This window comes from Bombina bombina, chromosome 1 (assembly GCF_027579735.1).
Source record: "Bombina bombina isolate aBomBom1 chromosome 1, aBomBom1.pri, whole genome shotgun sequence".
Classification (NCBI taxonomy): Eukaryota; Metazoa; Chordata; class Amphibia; order Anura; family Bombinatoridae; genus Bombina; species Bombina bombina.
The window spans coordinates 1,371,476,676-1,371,495,181 of record NC_069499.1 but is presented as its reverse complement, the minus strand read 5'-3'; the positions used below and the strand labels follow the sequence as shown (position 1 = coordinate 1,371,495,181).

General features: G+C 41.2%; 1 protein-coding gene across 3 annotated transcripts in view; it reads left to right on the top strand.

The window, feature by feature from the left end:
• LOC128650371 (mothers against decapentaplegic homolog 4) overlaps positions 1-18,506 on the top strand; it is a 218,923-nt gene that overhangs the window by 91,032 nt on the left and 109,385 nt on the right. For all 3 annotated transcript variants that reach the window (XM_053704283.1, XM_053704276.1, XM_053704290.1), the window contains exons 4-7: positions 12,546-12,566; positions 13,476-13,703; positions 17,472-17,630; positions 18,088-18,195. In XM_053704283.1, the coding sequence (XP_053560258.1) occupies positions 12,546-12,566; positions 13,476-13,703; positions 17,472-17,630; positions 18,088-18,195 (516 nt within the window). The remainder of the gene's footprint in view (positions 1-12,545; positions 12,567-13,475; positions 13,704-17,471; positions 17,631-18,087; positions 18,196-18,506) is intronic.

Genomic DNA, 18,506 nt, shown 5'->3' with positions numbered 1-18,506 from the left:
AAGCTCATTGTTTTTTCCTGCATGTTCCGGTTTATCTCTACAGAACCCAGGGATCTTCAAAGCTAATTTGAGGGAAGTAATCTAACAGAGCTGTAAGATTGTAGTTGACTGTGATAAAAAAACGTTTATTCTTTAACTTTTTTATGCCTCAGGGTTGGTTATTTCTTGCTACTGGGTACAAGCCTTTACTAAGTTGCATTTTGTTTTACAAAGCTGATTGATTTCATCTGTTATATATATTCAGTGCTTTTCAAGCACAGTTCGTTTTTTTTTTTTTTTTTTTTCATTGTATTTTACTTGTATAGTATTTCCAATTTGCAAGTTTATTTGCTAGTTTGTTAAACATGTCTGATTCAGAAGATGAGACCTGTACTATTTGTACTAAAGCCAAGGTGGAGCCCAATAGAAATTTATGTACTAACTGTATTGATGCTACATTAAATAAAAGTCAATCTGTACAAATTGAACAAATTTCACCAAACAACGAGGGGAGAGTTATGCCGACTAACTCGCCTCACGTGACAGTACCTGCATCTCCCGCTCGGGACGTGCGCGATATGGCGACGCCAAGTACATCTGGGCGGCCATTACAAATAACATTACAAGATATGGCTACTGTTATGTCTGAGGTTTTGGCTAAATTACCAGAACTAAGGGGCAAGCGTGATCACTCTGGAGTGAGAACAGAGTGCGCTGATAATGTTAGGGCCATGTCAGATACTGCGTCACAACTTGCAGAACATGAGGACGGAGAGCTTCATTCTGCGGCTGACGGTTCTGATCCAAACAGATTGGATTCAGATATTTCAAATTTTAAATTTAAGCTGGAAAACCTCCGTGTTTTACTAGGGGAGGTGTTAGCGGCCCTGAATGATTGTAACACAGTTGCAATACCCGAGAAAATGTGTAGGTTGGATAAATATTTTGCTGTACCAACAAGTACTGACGTTTTTCCTATACCTAAAAGATTAACTGAAATTATTACTAAGGAGTGGGATAGACCCGGTGTGCCGTTCTCACCCCCTCCAATATTTAGAAAGATGTTCCCAATAGACACCACCACACGGGATTTATGGCAAACGGTCCCTAAGGTGGAGGGAGCAGTTTCTACTTTAGCTAAACGTACCACTATCCCGGTAGAGGATAGCTGTGCCTTTTCAGATCCAATGGATAAAAAATTAGAGGGTTACCTTAAGAAAATGTTTGTTCAACAAGGTTTTATATTGCAACCCCTTGCATGCATTGCGCCGATCACGGCTGCAGCGGCATTCTGGATTGAGTCTCTAGAAGAGAATCTTGGTTCAGCTACGCTGGACGACATTTCAGACAGGCTTAGAGTACTTAAGCTATCTAATTCATTCATTTCGGAAGCCGTAGTACATTTAATTAAACTTACGGCTAAGAATTCCGGATTCGCCATTCAAGCGCGCAGAGCACTGTGGCTAAAATCCTGGTCAGCTGATGTAACTTCTAAGTCCAAATTACTTAATATACCTTTCAAGGGACAGACCTTATTTGGGCCTGGTTTGAAAGAAATTATCGCTGACATTACAGGAGGTAAGGGCCACGCCCTACCTCAAGACAAAGCCAAACCTAAGGCTAGACAGTCTAATTTTCGTTCCTTTCGGAATTTCAAAGCAGGAGCAGCATCATCTTCCACTACTCCAAAACAAGAAGGATCTGGTGCTCGCTACAGACAAGGCTGGAGACCTAACCAGTCCTGGAACAAGGGCAAGCAGGCCAGGAAGCCTGCAGCTGCCACTAAAACAGCATGAATTGAGGGCCCCCGATCCGGGATCGGATCTAGTGGGGGGCAGACTTTCTCTCTTCGCCCAGGCTTGGGCAAGAGATGTCCAGGATCCCTGGGCGCTAGAGATAATATCTCAGGGATACCTTCTGGACTTCAAACACTCTCCTCCAAGAGAGAGATTTCATCTGTCAAGGTTGTCGACAAACCAAACAAAGAAAGAAGCGTTTCTACGCTGCATACAAGAACTATTGTTAATGGGAGTAATCCATCCAGTTCCACGGTCGGAACAGGGACAAGGGTTTTACTCAAATCTGTTTGTGGTTCCCAAAAAAGAGGGAACTTTCAGACCAATACTGGATTTAAAGATCCTAAACAAATTCCTAAGAGTTCCATCATTCAAAATGGAGACTATCCGGACAATTTTACCCATGATCCAAGAAGGTCAGTACATGACCACAGTGGACTTAAAGGACGCTTACCTTCACATACCGATTCACAAAGATCATTACCGGTATCTAAGGTTTGCCTTTCTAGACAGGCATTACCAGTTTGTGGCTCTTCCATTCGGATTGGCTACAGCTCCAAGAATCTTCACAAAGGTTCTAGGTGCTCTTCTGGCGGTACTAAGACCGCGGGGAATTTCGGTAGCTCCTTACCTAGACGACATTCTGATACAAGCTCCAAGCTTTCAAACTGCCAAGTCTCATACAGAGTTAGTACTGGCATTTCTAAGGTCACATGGATGGAAGGTGAACGAAAAGAAAAGTTCACTCGTTCCACTTACAAGAGTTCCCTTCCTGGGGACTCTTATAGATTCTGTAGAAATGAAGATTTACCTGACAGAAGACAGGTTAACAAGACTTCAAAGTGCTTGCCGCACCCTTCATTCCATTCAACACCCATCGGTGGCTCAATGCATGGAGGTAATCGGCCTAATGGTAGCAGCAATGGACATAGTGCCATTTGCTCGCTTACACCTCAGACCACTGCAATTGTGCATGCTAAGTCAGTGGAATGGGGATTACTCAGACTTGTCCCCTTCTCTGAATCTGGATCAAGAGACCAGAAATTCTCTTCTATGGTGGCTTTCTCGGCCACATCTGTCCAGGGGGATGCCATTCAGCAGACCAGACTGGACAATTGTAACAACAGACGCCAGCCTTCTAGGTTGGGGTGCCGTCTGGAATTCTCTGAAGGCTCAGGGACAATGGAGTCAGGAGGAGAGTCTCCTGCCAATAAACATTCTGGAATTGAGAGCAGTTCTCAATGCCCTCCTGGCTTGGCCCCAGTTGACAACTCGGGGGTTCATCAGGTTTCAGTCGGACAACATCACGACTGTAGCTTACATCAACCATCAGGGAGGGACAAGGAGCTCCCTAGCAATGATGGAAGTATCAAAGATAATTCGCTGGGCAGAGTCTCACTCTTGCCACCTGTCAGCAATCCACATCCCGGGAGTGGAGAATTGGGAGGCGGATTTCTTAAGTCGTCAGACTTTTCATCCGGGGGAATGGGAACTTCATCCGGAGGTCTTTGCCCAAATACTTCGACGTTGGGGCAAGCCAGAGATAGATCTCATGGCGTCTCGACTGAACGCCAAGCTTCCTCGGTACGGGTCCAGATCCAGGGATCCAGGAGCAGTCCTAATAGATGCCCTGACGGCACCTTGGGACTTCAGGATGGCTTATGTGTTTCCACCCTTCCCGATGCTTCCTCGATTGATTGCCAGAATCAAACAGGAGAGAGCATCAGTGATTCTGATAGCACCTGCATGGCCACGCAGGACTTGGTATGCAGACCTGGTGGACATGTCATCCTGTCCACCTTGGTCTCTACCTCTGAAACAGGACCTCCTGATACAGGGTCCTTTCAAACATCAAAATCTAACTTCTCTGAAGCTGACTGCTTGGAAATTGAACGTTTGATTTTATCAAGACGTGGGTTTTCTGAGTCAGTTATTGACACCTTAATACAGGCCAGGAAGCCTGTTACCAGAAAGATTTACCATAAAATATGGCGTAAATACCTATATTGGTGTGAATCCAAAGGTTACTCTTGGAGTAAGGTTAGGATTCCTAGGATATTGTCTTTTCTACAAGAAGGTTTAGAAAAGGGTTTATCTGCTAGTTCATTAAAGGGACAGATCTCAGCTCTGTCTATTCTGTTACACAAACGTCTGTCAGAAGTGCCAGACGTTCAGGCTTTTTGTCAGGCTTTAGCGAGGATTAAGCCTGTGTTTAAGACTGTTGCTCCACCATGGAGTTTAAATCTTGTTCTTAACGTTTTACAGGGCGTTCCGTTTGAACCCCTCCATTCCATTGATATAAAGTTGTTATCTTGGAAAGTTCTATTTTTAATGGCTATTTCATCGGCTCGAAGAGTCTCTGAATTATCAGCCTTACATTGTGATTCTCCTTATTTGATTTTTCATTCGGATAAGGTAGTTCTGCGTACTAAACCTGGGTTCTTACCCAAGGTAGTCACTAACAGGAATATCAATCAGGAGATTGTTGTTCCATCTTTGTGTCCAAATCCTTCTTCAAAGAAGGAACGTCTTCTGCACAATCTGGATGTAGTTCGTGCCCTAAAATTTTACTTACAGGCAACTAAAGAATTTCGACAGACGTCTTCCCTGTTTGTCGTTTACTCTGGTCAGAGGAGAGGTCAAAAAGCTTCTGCTACCTCTCTCTCTTTTTGGCTTCGTAGCATAATACGTTTAGCCTATGAGACTGCTGGACAGCAACCTCCTGAAAGAATTACAGCTCATTCCACTAGAGCTGTGGCTTCCACTTGGGCCTTTAAGAATGAGGCCTCTGTTGAACAGATTTGCAAGGCTGCAACTTGGTCTTCGCTTCATACTTTTTCCAAATTTTACAAATTTGACACATTTGCTTCCTCGGAGGCTATTTTTGGGAGAAAGGTTCTTCAGGCAGTGGTTCCTTCTGTATAAAAGAGCCTGCCTATCCCTCCCGTCATCCGTGTACTTTTGCTTTGGTATTGGTATCCCAGAAGTAATGATGACCCGTGGACTGATCACACTTAACAGAAGAAAACATAATTTATGCTTACCTGATAAATTCCTTTCTTCTGTAGTGTGATCAGTCCACGGCCCGCCCTGTTTTTTAAGGCAGGTAATTATTTTTAACTTATACTCCAGTCACCACTACACCCTTGGTTCCTCCTTTCTCGTTGGTCCTTGGTCGAATGACTGGGGGTGACGTAGAGGGGAGGGGCTATATGCAACTCTGCTGGGTGAATCCTCTTGCACTTCCTGTTGGGGAGGAGTAATATCCCAGAAGTAATGATGACCCGTGGACTGATCACACTACAGAAGAAAGGAATTTATCAGGTAAGCATAAATTATGTTTTTTCTCTCTGTATTTTTTGTTAAAGGCTAAACCTAGGTAGGCTTATTCTAAGACTCTGCAGTCCACCTCTTATCTCACAATCTGGCTGTAAATAGCTAATAACATCTACTGTTTGTTCATGTGTGACATACTGATAACATTGTGCTAACCCCAGTGGAGTTATTTAAGTCGGCACTAATTGCCTGAAATGCAAGTCTGTCAAAAGATCTGAGATAAGGAGCTAGTCTGCAGAAGCTTAGATACAAGCTAATCATAGAGGTAAAAAGTATATTAATATAACAGTGTGGGTTACGCAAAACTGGGGGATGTTAAATAAAGGGATTATCCATTACCATTTTTGGTGTTAACTGTCCCTTAAAGGACCAGTCAACACAGTAGATTTGCATAATCAACAAATGCAAGATAGTAAGACAATGCAATAGCACTTAGTCTGAACATCAAATGAGTAGTATATGAGTCCACGGCTTCATTCCTTACTGTTGGGAAATACAACACCTGGCCACCAGGAGGAGGCAAAGACACCCCAGCCAAAGGCTTAAATATCCCTCCCACTTCCTCATTACCCCAGTCAAAACCATCCAGACTACTGCTAACAGCTGCTAAGCAATCAGTGTTGACGAGTTTCACTGCCTGCTTTCTCTCACTCAAGTCCATGTCAGGAGTGCTGCTTTAAGACTGTCACACTTGAGACGATGTGTTCTGTTCCACAGCATGGATCCTGGAGGTAAGATTGTTTAAATTTTTACACATAAAATGCTATAACAGGGTCACAGATTGGCTTCTTTATACCTTGATAGGATCCAGGATTAATATCCTCTGAAGGGGGTTTATTAATCAGTGTATTAATTATTTACATGCTGCTTTGTGCAATTTTTTTTCCTGGGCTGATAGACTGTGTTTTTGGCTAGAACAAACAGGCTTCAAATCTCATCCGCCAAGGGGCAGATTCCTTCTCTTGATTTCTCAGTGTCCCTTCCTTCAAGATGGAGACGATAAGGTCCATCCTTCCTTTAATTCTGGAAGGCCAGTTTATGACCACTATAGATCTGAAGGACGCTTACCTTCGTGTTCCAATCCACAGGGAACACTTTCAGTTCCTAAGGTTTGCATTCCTGGACCAGCACTTCCACTTCATTGCCCTTCCGTTTGGCCTAGCTACTGCTCCAAGAATCTTTACAAAGGTTCTGGGGATTCTTCTAGCCGTTGCCAAAACTCAGGGTATTGCAGTAGCCCCATACTTGGACGATATTCTGGTGCAAGCACCATCCTTTCGTCTTGCAAAATAATTCTCGGGGTCCCTCCTCAGTCTTTTTGATCACATGGATGGAAGATAAATTTGTAAAAGAGTTATCTTATCCCAAGTACCAGGGTGGAATTCCTGGGTACTATAATAGACTCCATATCTATGAGGCTATTTCTGACAGACCAGAGACCGTTGAAAGCTAACTTTGGCATGTCTTGCCTTCCGGACCTCCTTGAGTCCCTCTCTGGCTCAGTATATGGAGGTGATTGGTCTCAGTGTCCTGCATGGACATTCCTTTTGCCAGGTTCCGTCTCAGACCTTTACAACTGTGCATGCTGAGGCAGTGGAACAGCGATCATTCAGATCTGTCTCAACAGATTGTATTAGACAGCCGGTCGAGAAAATCGCTCTCTTGGTGGCTCTAGCCAGATCATCTGTCCAGAGGGACATGCTTCTTAAGACCATCCTGGGAGATTGTGACTACGGACGCAAGCCTATCCGGATGGGGAGCTGTTTGGGGTGCCAGGAAGGCACAGGGGTTGTGGACTCCCTCCCGATCAATATTTTGAAACTACAGTAAATTTTCAATGCCTTGAAGGCTTGGCCTCTTCTGGGTTCGTCCCAGTTTATTATATTACAATCAGACAATATAACCTCGGTGGCTTACATCAACCATCCGGGGGGAACGAGAAGTTCCTTGGCGATGAAGAAAGTATCTCAGATTCTGTAGTGGACGGAGGCCCACAGCTGTTCGCTGTCAGCGATCCACATTTCAGGTGTGGTGGATTTTCTCAGCAGGCAATCCATATAGGGGAATGGTCTCTCCATCCCGAGGTGTTTGCAGAGATATGCAGAAAGTGGGGGACGCCGGAGATAGATCTCATGGTGTCCCATCTCAATACCAAGCTACCCAGGTACTGGTCGAGGTAGAAGGATCCCCAAGCGGATCTAATAGATGCACTAGCAGTGCCCTGGAGGTTCAAACTCAAATCTTTTTCCTCCATTACTGCTTCTTCCTCGAGTGGTGGCCCGCATCAAGTAAAAGTGGGTATCGGTAATCCTGATTGCTCCATCGTGGCCGCGAAGGACGTGGTTCACGGATCTAGTGGGGATGTCCTAATCTCCTCCGTGGAAGTTACCTTGTCACAGAGATGTGCTGATACAAGGTTTATTTGTGCATTAAAATCTAGATTCTCTGAGGCTGACTGCGGGGTGATTGAACACTTAGTCTTATCCAAGAGGTTTATCTGAGAGTGTCATTGATACTACTCTTATTCAAGCTTGTAAACCAGTTACTCTGCGTATCTACCACAAGGTGTGGAGACTGACTGAGCTTTCAGACGTGCAGTCCTTTAAAAGGCTCTGATTAGGATGAGACCTGTGTTTAGATCTGGGGCTCCTCCTTGGCGCCTAAATCTTGTTCTTCAGGTTTTGCAACAGGTTCTGTTTAAACCTTTGCATTCTGTTGACATTAAATTGTTATCTTGGAAGGTTCTCTTTTTTTTTTTTTTTTTTTTTTTTTTTTTTTTTTAAAGGAAAAATTGTTTATTTCTGTTTAAAACATACATGTGTCAAAAAAAATGCGATGATCATTTGCAAAACAAAGATTAAAGGCTTAGGCCTCGTGTTAAATATAGAGTCCATACATATCTCAGATAAGTGAGTCCATAAGGAGTTCAATTGAGTCCAAACTGTAGAACCCCTTTGAAAGATGAACCAGTAAAGTTCACAACATTAAGGGCCTTGCATTTTCACAATATTTCCTTCTTTTTTGTAACAAAATAACCAAAGTAAACTAGTAACAATAAACATTGAACAGTTATAATTTCCATGTGTGTCCATTAATTCTTGGTCGAAGCATACATGTAACCGTGTGTTTTCATCTAAACAAATACATCTGGTATCAACGCAATATGACATTAAGGAGTATTAACATCTAAGCCTGGAGTGTGAAAGTCCGTGACAACCCATAGAACACAACGTTGTCTTAGGAAAGTAGAGGGATTCGTCTTGAGTAGTCTGTATGTAGTTGATTAGTGTATACAAAGGAGTCATGGTAGGGCCCTAAGTGGGTTTAGAATCCCACAGAAACAATATCTCTGCATGAGTGTCTAATTTGTTTATTAAAAGATAGTGATATCTTTCCAGCTTGAGATTGAGTTGTATCTCTTGTATCCACTGAGCTAGGGTGGGAATTGATTCTTTTTTCCACAGTCTTGGAATTAATTGATTTGCACTGTTAATCATTATTTGTAGTAGTTTATAGTGAAGTTGGGAAGGTTCTCTTTTTATTGGCTATTGGCTATACGCGCAGAGTTTCTGAGATCTCTGCTTTGCAATGTGAGCCCCCTTATCTGATTTTTTTCATGCAGATAAGGCAGTTTTACGTACTAAATTAGGTTTTCTTCCTAAGGTTGTGTCAGATCGCAACATCAATGAGAAGATTGTGGTTCCTTCCTTGTGTCCTAATCCTCCTTCATCGAAGGAATGCTTACTTCACAATTTGGATGTGGTTCACGCCTTGAAGTTCTATCATCAGGCTACTAAGGTGTTTAGACAATCTTCTTCTTTGTTGTCTATTCGGGAAGCGTAAGGGGTAGAAAGGCTACTTGGACTTCCCTATCTTTTTGGTTAAGGAGTGTTATCCGCTTAGCTTACGAGACAGCGGGATATTGTCGTCCTGAGAGGATAACGGCTCATTCCACTAGAGCAGTGGCTTCCTCTTGGGCCTTTAAGAACGAGGCCTCTATGAATCAGATTTGTAAGGCGGCTACCTGGTCCTTCTTACATACTTTTTCAACATTTTACAAGTTTGATGTTTTTGCTTCGGCTAAAGCAGCTTTCGGGAGAAAAGTTTTGCAGCCTGTGATGCCCTCAGAATAGGGTCCACCTCTTCCTTTTTGTTCCCTCCCGTTATTCATTCAGTGTCCTCTGGAGCTTGGGTATAGTTTTCCCAACAGTAAGGAATGAAGCCGTGGGCTCTCCCTATCTTAGGAAGGAAAACATAATTCATGCTTACCAGATAAATTCCTTTCCTTCCGGATAGGAAGAGTCCACGGCCCCCGCACATTTTTTCTTGTCTATGGGCGGTCCCCTATTATTTATTTTATCTTTTGGCACCATTTATACCCTAATATTTCTCCTACTTTTCCTTGTTCCCTCGGCAGAATGACTGGGATAATGAGAAAGTGGGTGGGATATTTAAGCCTTCGGCTGGGGTGTCTTTGCCTCCTCCTGGTGGCCAGGTGTTGTATTTCCCAACAGTAAGGAATGAAGCTGTGGACTCTTCCTATCCGGAAGGAAAGGAATTTATCTGGTAAACATAAATTATGTTTTTTTTTCTGACAATTTTAAGTTATGTCTATTTCCACTCCCCCTGTACCATGTGACAGCCATCAGCCAATCACAAATGCATACACATACCATGTGACAGCCATCAGCCAATCACAAATGCATACACGTTTATTCTGTGAATTCTTGCACATGCTTAGTAGGAGCTGGTGACTCAAAAAGTAAATTGGAAAGTTGTTTAAAATTGCATGCTCTTTCAAAATAGTGAAAGTTTAATTTTGACTTGAGTGTCTTTTTAAGCTAGGCAAAGAAAATACTAGGAGGGTCAAGAATGTAGGAGGCATATTAAAACTGATGTAGGTTGTCTTTGCCTCCCCCTGGTGGCCAGGTGATGAATTTCAAACAATAATGAATTGTGGACTTTCACCACCATTTTGACGGATACCGGCTACCCCGACTGGGTAGCTCCACCAAAAGGGTCCTGCTTCCTCCCCTGAAGCTGTATAGCTGGAAAGTGATTATAGCCAGAGCCCACCCAAATAACCAGACAAGACCAGTATTCAGGTGAAACAAGAACTCCTTTATTGTGAAACACACTCTTATATACACACACAAAAGGATCTTATCTGACACCTAGATTTCCCGCGCCTCCATAGGAGCCACAGTCCCATAGAGTCCCCACAGTACCTAAGTCGCGGTTTCAGGGTGATCCCGTGGGAGCGGCAGCACTTCCAGGGTGTCATTGGAAAGAGGCATGATCTGTTACTGAAGACCGAAGTTACAGCCTGATAAAGGTATGGAGCTGGGGGTGTTCAAAACCCCCGGTTCCCAAGGGAGCTCCCTTCCGGCAATCGCCCCACCTCTGGTCTTCCCTAGGGGCTACCAATCCCCAAAAGAGCGGAGCTCTGGGGCAAGGGGTCGCTGGAGCGACCTGGGGTAAAGGTTAGCGGGTACCCCGCACAGCCGGCCAGCAGTTCCAGGAGCCCGGCCAGCGGAGAAGGGTTTATGTGGTCAGGGATCAGCTCGCGGCCGACCGGCAGTTCCAGGAGCCTGGCCAGCCGAGAAGGGTTTATGCAGTCAGGGATAGCAAGAGTCTGGGAGATCCTGTGAGCCATGAAAGGGCCAAAACTGGTGTGATAAGTGGAGAACAAGGTAGTAAGGGGGTGGGGGTAGCCTTGGCAGTCAGGTATCCGTGACAACTATAACCTTGGGTATCAGTTCCCAGGAGTAATGGATTGTGGACTCTCACCACCTTTAAGAAAGAAAATATAATTTATGCTTACCTGGTGATAAATTAAATTTAATTCATTGTAGTAAGAGTTCACGATACCCCGCACATTTTTTTCCCTCTGCTCCTTTTTTTCTAATTTTTTTCCCTACTCTTCTTTTTCTAACTTGGCTTATATGAGTCAGACTAGATTGCAGTAAAGTGGGAGGGGTTTTGGTAATCTTTGCCTCCTCCTAGTGGCCAGGAGTATAATTTCCAGGAGTAATGGGTCGTGGACTCTCACCACCAGTGGAGTAATTTAAGTTAGCACTAATTGCCTGAAATGCAAGTCTGTCAAAAGATCTGAGATAAGGAGGAAGTCTGCAGAAGCTTAGATACAAGGTAATCATAGAGAGAAAAAGTACATTAATTTAACAGTGTTGGTTATGCAAAACTGGGGGATGTTAAATAAAGGAATTATCCTATATTTTTAAACATTAACATTTTTGGTGTTGACTGTCTCTTAAGCTAGGCAAAGAAAATACTGGGAGGGTCAGGAAAGTAGGAGGCCTATTAAAACTGGTGTAGGGTGTCTTTGTCTCCTCCTGGTGGCCAGGTGATGAATTCCAAACAATAATAAATTGTGGACTTTTACCACCATAAGAAAGAAAAACTAATCATCCAATCTAATTGGAATAGTATAAAAAAAATATGTTCCTGCCCAGATTACTAGTAGACTCCACATCTCGGGTATCAGTTCCCATGAGTAATTGATTGTGGACTCTCACCACCTTTATGAAAGAAAATATAATTTATGCTAACCTGATGATAAATTAATTTAATTCAAGGTAGTGAGAGTTCACAATACCTTGCCCATATTTTTTTCCCCTGCTCCTTTTTCTCTCTACTTTTTTCCCTACTCTTCTTTTTCTGGCTTGGTTATATGAGTCCGACTAGATTGCAGTAAGATGGGAGGGGTTTCGACAATCTTTGCCTCCTCCTAGTGGCCAGGAGTATAATTTCCAGGAGTAATGGGTCATGGACTCTCACCATGATGAAAGAAATTAATTTATCAGGAAGGAATAAACTGAAATAAAATTTTGTAAATTCTAACTAAGCTTGAAATAAATCCCCACATTTATTATATATATATATATATATATATATATATATATATATATATATATATATATATATATATAAATAAACATATAGACATATACACACACACACGCGCAAACATGCAGGCTTTGGACCAAACTCTATCTAATTTATTTGCCTCAGTGAAGCTCCTTTCATACAGAGCAGTATCTGCTCTGAGGATGCTTCGTAGGTTGCTATAGCAACCATTGCCCAATAGTTTATGCACCCAGAGGAGCTGGATCAGCGTCGGAGTGACAAAATGCTCTAACGCTGCAGGCTGCACTTATTACGAAAGAGGGAGAGGAGCTGCATAACCACTGAAGTGCGCAAGCTTCAATATACAAGTCAGTAATCTGACTCAGTGATTAAATGGAGGTTCAATCGGTTCTTTTTCAGGGCAGTGGAATTAATACACATTTCTTTAGTAAATACTTCCAAAAAGCTCAAAATCTATGATTATGTACATTGGATGTGTGCTGTTCTTGAAAGCGACTATAATGTTCCTTTAAACACTACTTCTTTTTTTTTTCTTTTCTAAAATAGGACTGAGCATCCCAAGTTCAAGTAAGTATGTGTTTACATAAAAGAACATTTTAGTATCTGTCACACTCCCACTGGCAGCATGATTTCATCTAAACCTTCTGGTTTTTCTATGACCATTACTTCAGTTAACTAACATTTTTAGTATAGGTGGAGAAACAGATAAAATCAGCATATTGCATATATTACAGGTGTGCTCCTTTTACTGTGTGTGGGAGCAAGAATTGAAACTATAAGAGTAATGAATAGGCAGCAGAAGTCATAAACAGATTTAAATGGACATTATACACTTTTTTTTTTGCATAAATGTTTTGTAGATTGTCTATTTATGTAGCCCATAAGGTTTTTTTGTTGTTGTGTTTTTTTAATGTATAATTTTGCTTATTTTTAAAGAACATTGCTCTGATTTTCAGACTCCTAACCAAGCCCCAAAGTTTTATGAGAATACCGCCAGCTACCTTCTCCAGCTTGCTCCTGTTTGTGTAAAGGGTCTTGTCATATGCAAAAGAAGGGGGAGGGGGGAGTGTCTTATTTCCCACCTGCAGTGGGCTTTCCAGCTACCTTTTTAACAGAGCTAAACTTCTAAGTAAGCTTCTAAGTAAGTTTTTCAACAGTTTTATACTCTATTTTTATATCCGTATCTGTGCATCTTACTCTTTATAGTAATTGCTATTACATGCAGTTATATGAAAATGAGTGTAAACTGTCCCTTTAAGGATGCAAAAGGGGCAGGTAACGGCCTTCTCATGGGCTGAATAGCTCACTCTGAACACATCCTTTTTAAAGGGACTAGTTTAGAGGGCAGACGGCTAAGGGATCTGTAATGGATCCAGGAATATAAACTGACTAGAAAATTAAGTTTTAAGTATGTTTGCTCACTGCATTGCTTTGTTGCTTGCTTATTGTTTTCTTTCCATCCATGCTTCCCACTAGCTACTCCATGCCGGCAAGTTAAAGAGGAGTATGGGGTTGACTGTGAGATGGACATGCCAACATGTCTCACCGGAACCTCCCAGGACCTTCCACCATCCATAAAACACACATCCCTCCCACAGATGCCACCCTCTGAGTCCTACAGACAGCCACTGCCATCACTGTCTATGCCAAAGAGCCCTCAGCCAGCTGTCAGTATGTTCCCCAACATGCCTCTGTCCCCTTCTGGTGAGAATACTACATGGGTACTAAATGGCTTTAATTCCTGTGTCACTTTAAGTAGAACTATGTAAAATGCTTTGTAAAGTAGTTCTGTGTTTAAGCTGTATGTCATGTTGCCAGCCCCTTTTGGAGTCTGAAGAAAATGTATTGTGTAGCCTAAGTCATGTTTTTCAGGTAAGGTGGAAGCTCTCAAAAAGAAATAATTTTGTTTTGGGTAAATCATATATATTTCCAGTTACAACTTAGTCTAATGTTTCCCATTCAATCCCCATAATGTTGCCCTACTGCAACAGATTTCTAATGACAGTCAATAAATTCATTTTTTTTTAACTTTATAATTATCATATAGACTGGGGCTTGACAAACTCACAGCTGTTAAATACAACTACAAATTTTATTGAGTTATTTATTATTCTTATCTACACTAGCTTGGCTACAGCCACAGGGACAGTGTATTGAAGAAAATGTGATCTTGCATATTACAGCATCATTTTCACACACTGAGAATATTTTTAACTGAAAACAAGTAAAATTTTAAACAAGTAAAAGATGATTAAAGGGACATAAAACAGTATGAACTAATATAAGTTTCTAAATATATAATGCAGCCAAAGCTTACCTGCAAAACTGTTTCTGTTTTAACCCCCATTAACCCTTTTAATTCAGGCATAGTTTTGTTTGCAGCAAGCTCCCCCTGGGCATTTCCATATATGGAAGGTGCTATACTGGCCATAACTTCTATAGAATGCACTTGTGCATTGCACAGTAGGGGGGCAGAGTCACATGACACCTGACTAAAGCAGTGTAGTCAGGTACAGTATAATGCTGAAGCTTTCACAAAGCATGTGACATTATCCCCATGGAAACGAACAAGCCTCTTGGCAACAAACGATAGCAGTACCTGCTGTCCCTCCTCAACCCCCCTCTTACTTGCATAAGTAATTATCCTCATATGCACACTTTGTTATATGATACCACAAGGTTTAGAGTAGGACACTGATAAGAGCGGTGGAGCAGGCTACACTTGGCAACACTAAAGTGTAAGTAATTTTGCAGATTTTTGGAAATTTTATTAAAATACTTATACACTTTTTTTCTTCACACACTGTTTTACCTTAGTTGATCCTTCTATAATATGCACATAACTCAAAATGTTTTATGGCACTTAAGGTTGAAAGTAAACCAGCGGTATGGGTTTATACTTCATTTTAATCGTCACTGGCTGACTGGTGGCAGGTGAACTGCCTCTGCATGTATGACAAGAAAACATTGATTTACGCAGGACTGAAACACAAGTTAAAAAAATAATACTGAAATTTGAGATGCCCTCTTTTAGAAGAAAATACTATCATAACCTAATTCCTACAAATCATGCTCAATTGGAAACATAACTAAAGAACCCAACTGAATGGAAGAACAGTTTTGTCAGACAAAGACTCCCTTTTATCAAGGCCCATTAACAATCCTGGATTCACCTGCTTCCTAATGTCCCAGCTTATTTCCGGATCATGAAATCTCAGTAATTTACATGATATATTCCCATATGAAGTTCTGCTTTCATGACATTTTGACTAATTTTAAAGGGACAGTAAACACCTTTTAATTCCAAGACCTTTTTGTTTTTGCTATAAAACACGAGACAAGTATAAATATTTTTGAAACAAATTAACATTTTGTTTGCTGCAATTACTTTTCAATAGCCAAACTCCACCCAACAATTGCCTTTTTTGGTGGAGCCAATCCATGCTTGAGTCTGCAGACAACAAGGTTAGCCACAATTATAATGTTGGTTGCCGTTTTTTAGCTAAAGCTAATTATATGTAGCAGGGTTACTTGAGTATTGTTGAGCTGAAGAGGCTGGCTCACCATATTAAAGGAATAGTCTAGTCGAAATTAAACTTTGATGTTCCATATAGGGCATGCAATTTTAAGCAACTTTCTAATTTACTCCTATTATCAATTCTTCATTCTCTTAGTATCTTTATTTGAATGTAAGCTTAATAGCCGGCCCATTTTTGGTTCAGCAACTAGGTAGAGCTTGCTGATTTGTGACTACATTTAGACACCAATCAGAAAGTGCTACCCAGGTTCTGAACCAAAAATGGGCCGTCTCCTATGCTTACATTCTTGCTTTTTCAATTAAGGATAGCAAAAGAATGGAAAAAAATGATAATAGGAGTAAATTAGAAAATGGCTTAACCCCTTACTGGTTAATTAAAAATTTAAATAACGTGATGGTTCATGCAATTGTGTGATTTCAATGATGGGATTGTGTCTGCAGGGAGTGCCTATGACGCTAGGCACGCCCTCCAGCCCGCGATCCCATTAGGGACAGGCCTTTGGCTTTACTACAGCCAAAAGGCTAGGACGTTCTATGCCGTCCTAAGGGTGTAAAAGCCCAGTGCGTAGAACGGCATAAAACGTCCTAAGGGCGTTAAGGGGTTAAAATTGCTTGCTCTATCTGAGTCATGAAAGTTACATTTTGACTAGACTATCCCTTTAAAATCTTACACTATATGAACGACCACAACACGGTAAGCTAGTGTTTTCCTGAAATGTAACAGTATTTGTGATTATCAAGAGCCTTATATAGAAGTTGTTTAATCATACCTGACTGTTCCATCTATTGTGTGTGTTTTTAAACACTGCCCTCCATATTGTCGTGATTTTCTACTGTACCATAGAGTACTAAAGGTGGTATACATCTTGTTGCAATAAATATAGCAGTTATCCTTGAGAATCTGCAGTGTGCATTTCTACATCTAAAAATTTTAAAATCCACAATTTTCAGAGCTAAATTGGTTTTTACTCTGTATTACTGAACATTTTATTTTATATATATATATATATATAAATCTCAAGGTGTTCACTGTCCCTTAAGGGTTATATAGATTCCTCAACTGTTAGAGGTGGTTTGAATCTATTAATCAATTTTATGTCCTGTCATATAATTATATCTATAAAATGTAAGGATGTTCTAATTATACTTAAAGGGCCATGATACCCAAATGTTTAAACAATTGAAAGTGATGCAGTATAGCTGTAAAAAGCTGACTAGAAAATATCACCTGAACATCTCTATGTAAAAAAGAAAGATTTTACCTCAAAAGTTCCTCAGTAGCCCCATCCCATTGTAAAGGATTTCTAAGCAGCAAATCAGTATGTCTGTCCCGGGACAGCTAAGGGCTTGAGCCTCATGCACTCTCATGTTATTTCCCTATTCAGCTTAAGGACATTTACTATTAAATCTCATGAGAGTAAAGTGAAATCTCATGAGATCACAGTAAAAGAGTTCATGTCCTCAGCACAGCTGATGCTGATTGGCTGCTGTTCATTTCTTTTTTTCTTTTTTTTTACCTGCAGTTGAGTATAACTTTTTACACAGAACTTACTATGCTGAGCTGAGGAAGTTGTGAGGTAAAATATCTTCCTTTTTTATGTACAGATGCTCAGGTGATATTTTCCTGTCGGCTTTTTACAGTTATACTGCATCAGTTTAAAGTGATTTAGCATATGAGTATTATGTCCCTTTAAAGGAACTGTAAACATCTTGTAATGCAGTCTTTCCATAAATTAACATACTGTGAGTTGGAAAATGTTTTGAATGCATAAGACTTTGTTTGCAGTAATTGTGTTTATATATATATATATATATATAAAGTTTAAATATAGGAAGCCATTTTCACTGTTTTATAGTGGTGATCATGCAAAAGTGAACAATGCAAATGCTTTATATTGGCCTCTCTAATCAAGTGCCTAATCTATTTGATACAGTAGCTTCTAGTTGCCCTCTTCCCCCCCTTACTCACGGAGAAGGACTGCTGCAGATCGCTCCCACACACCAGCAAATAGTGTCGACTTCACCGCCCTCCACGCCAGGCCTAAACACACAGCAGAATGGATACCCATCTCCCCCCAAACAGCCCTTCCATCGTGAGTATATACAAAAACATTACGTTTGGGCCACATATTATTGCTATGTGTAAGCTTATGTTCATTCATTCATTTAAAGGGACAGTAAAGTCAGAATTAAACTTTCATGATTTAGTATTCCATTTTAAACATCTTTTCAGTTTGCTTTATTATCTAATTTGCTTTTTTTTTCTGGAATCCTTTGTTAAAAGCATACCGACAGGCACAGCACTGCACTACTGGAAACTAGCTGCCGATTGGTGGCTGCACATATATGCCTCTTGTCATTGGCTCACCAGATGTCATTAGCTAGCTCCCAGTAGTGAATTGCTGCTCATTTAACAAAGGACACCAAGAGAATGAAGCAAATGAGATAATAGAAGTAAATCGGAAAGTTGTCTAAAATTATATGCTCTGAATCATGAAAAAAAAAGTGAGTTTCCTTAAAGAGCCTCACCAGATGTATCTACCATTGCAGCCACATGGACTGGAAACAACACAGCGGCGTATACCCCAAATCCTGCTGTGCAGCCACCGAGCGGAAGAGGGAGTCAGCAGCCTCCTCTGCACCACCAAAACAACTACTGTAAGTAACCACGCCCCTACCCTCACAACCTATTATCTAGAACATCTGAACATCAACTGGTACCCTACATAGGGCTAGATTACAAGTGTTGCGCTAAAATTAGCACAGATCGCAATAAGCAATATTGAGACCACACTACTTTGCGTGCCTATTACAAGTTGAAAGTAAACTGGTGCATTCAAACAAAAATTACTGCGAGTGAAGGCCTAGGGGCATATTTATCAAGCTCCGATTGGAGCTTGATGCCCCGTGTTTCTGGCAAGCCTGCAGGCTCGCCAGAAACAGCAGTTATGAAGCAGCGGTCACAAAGA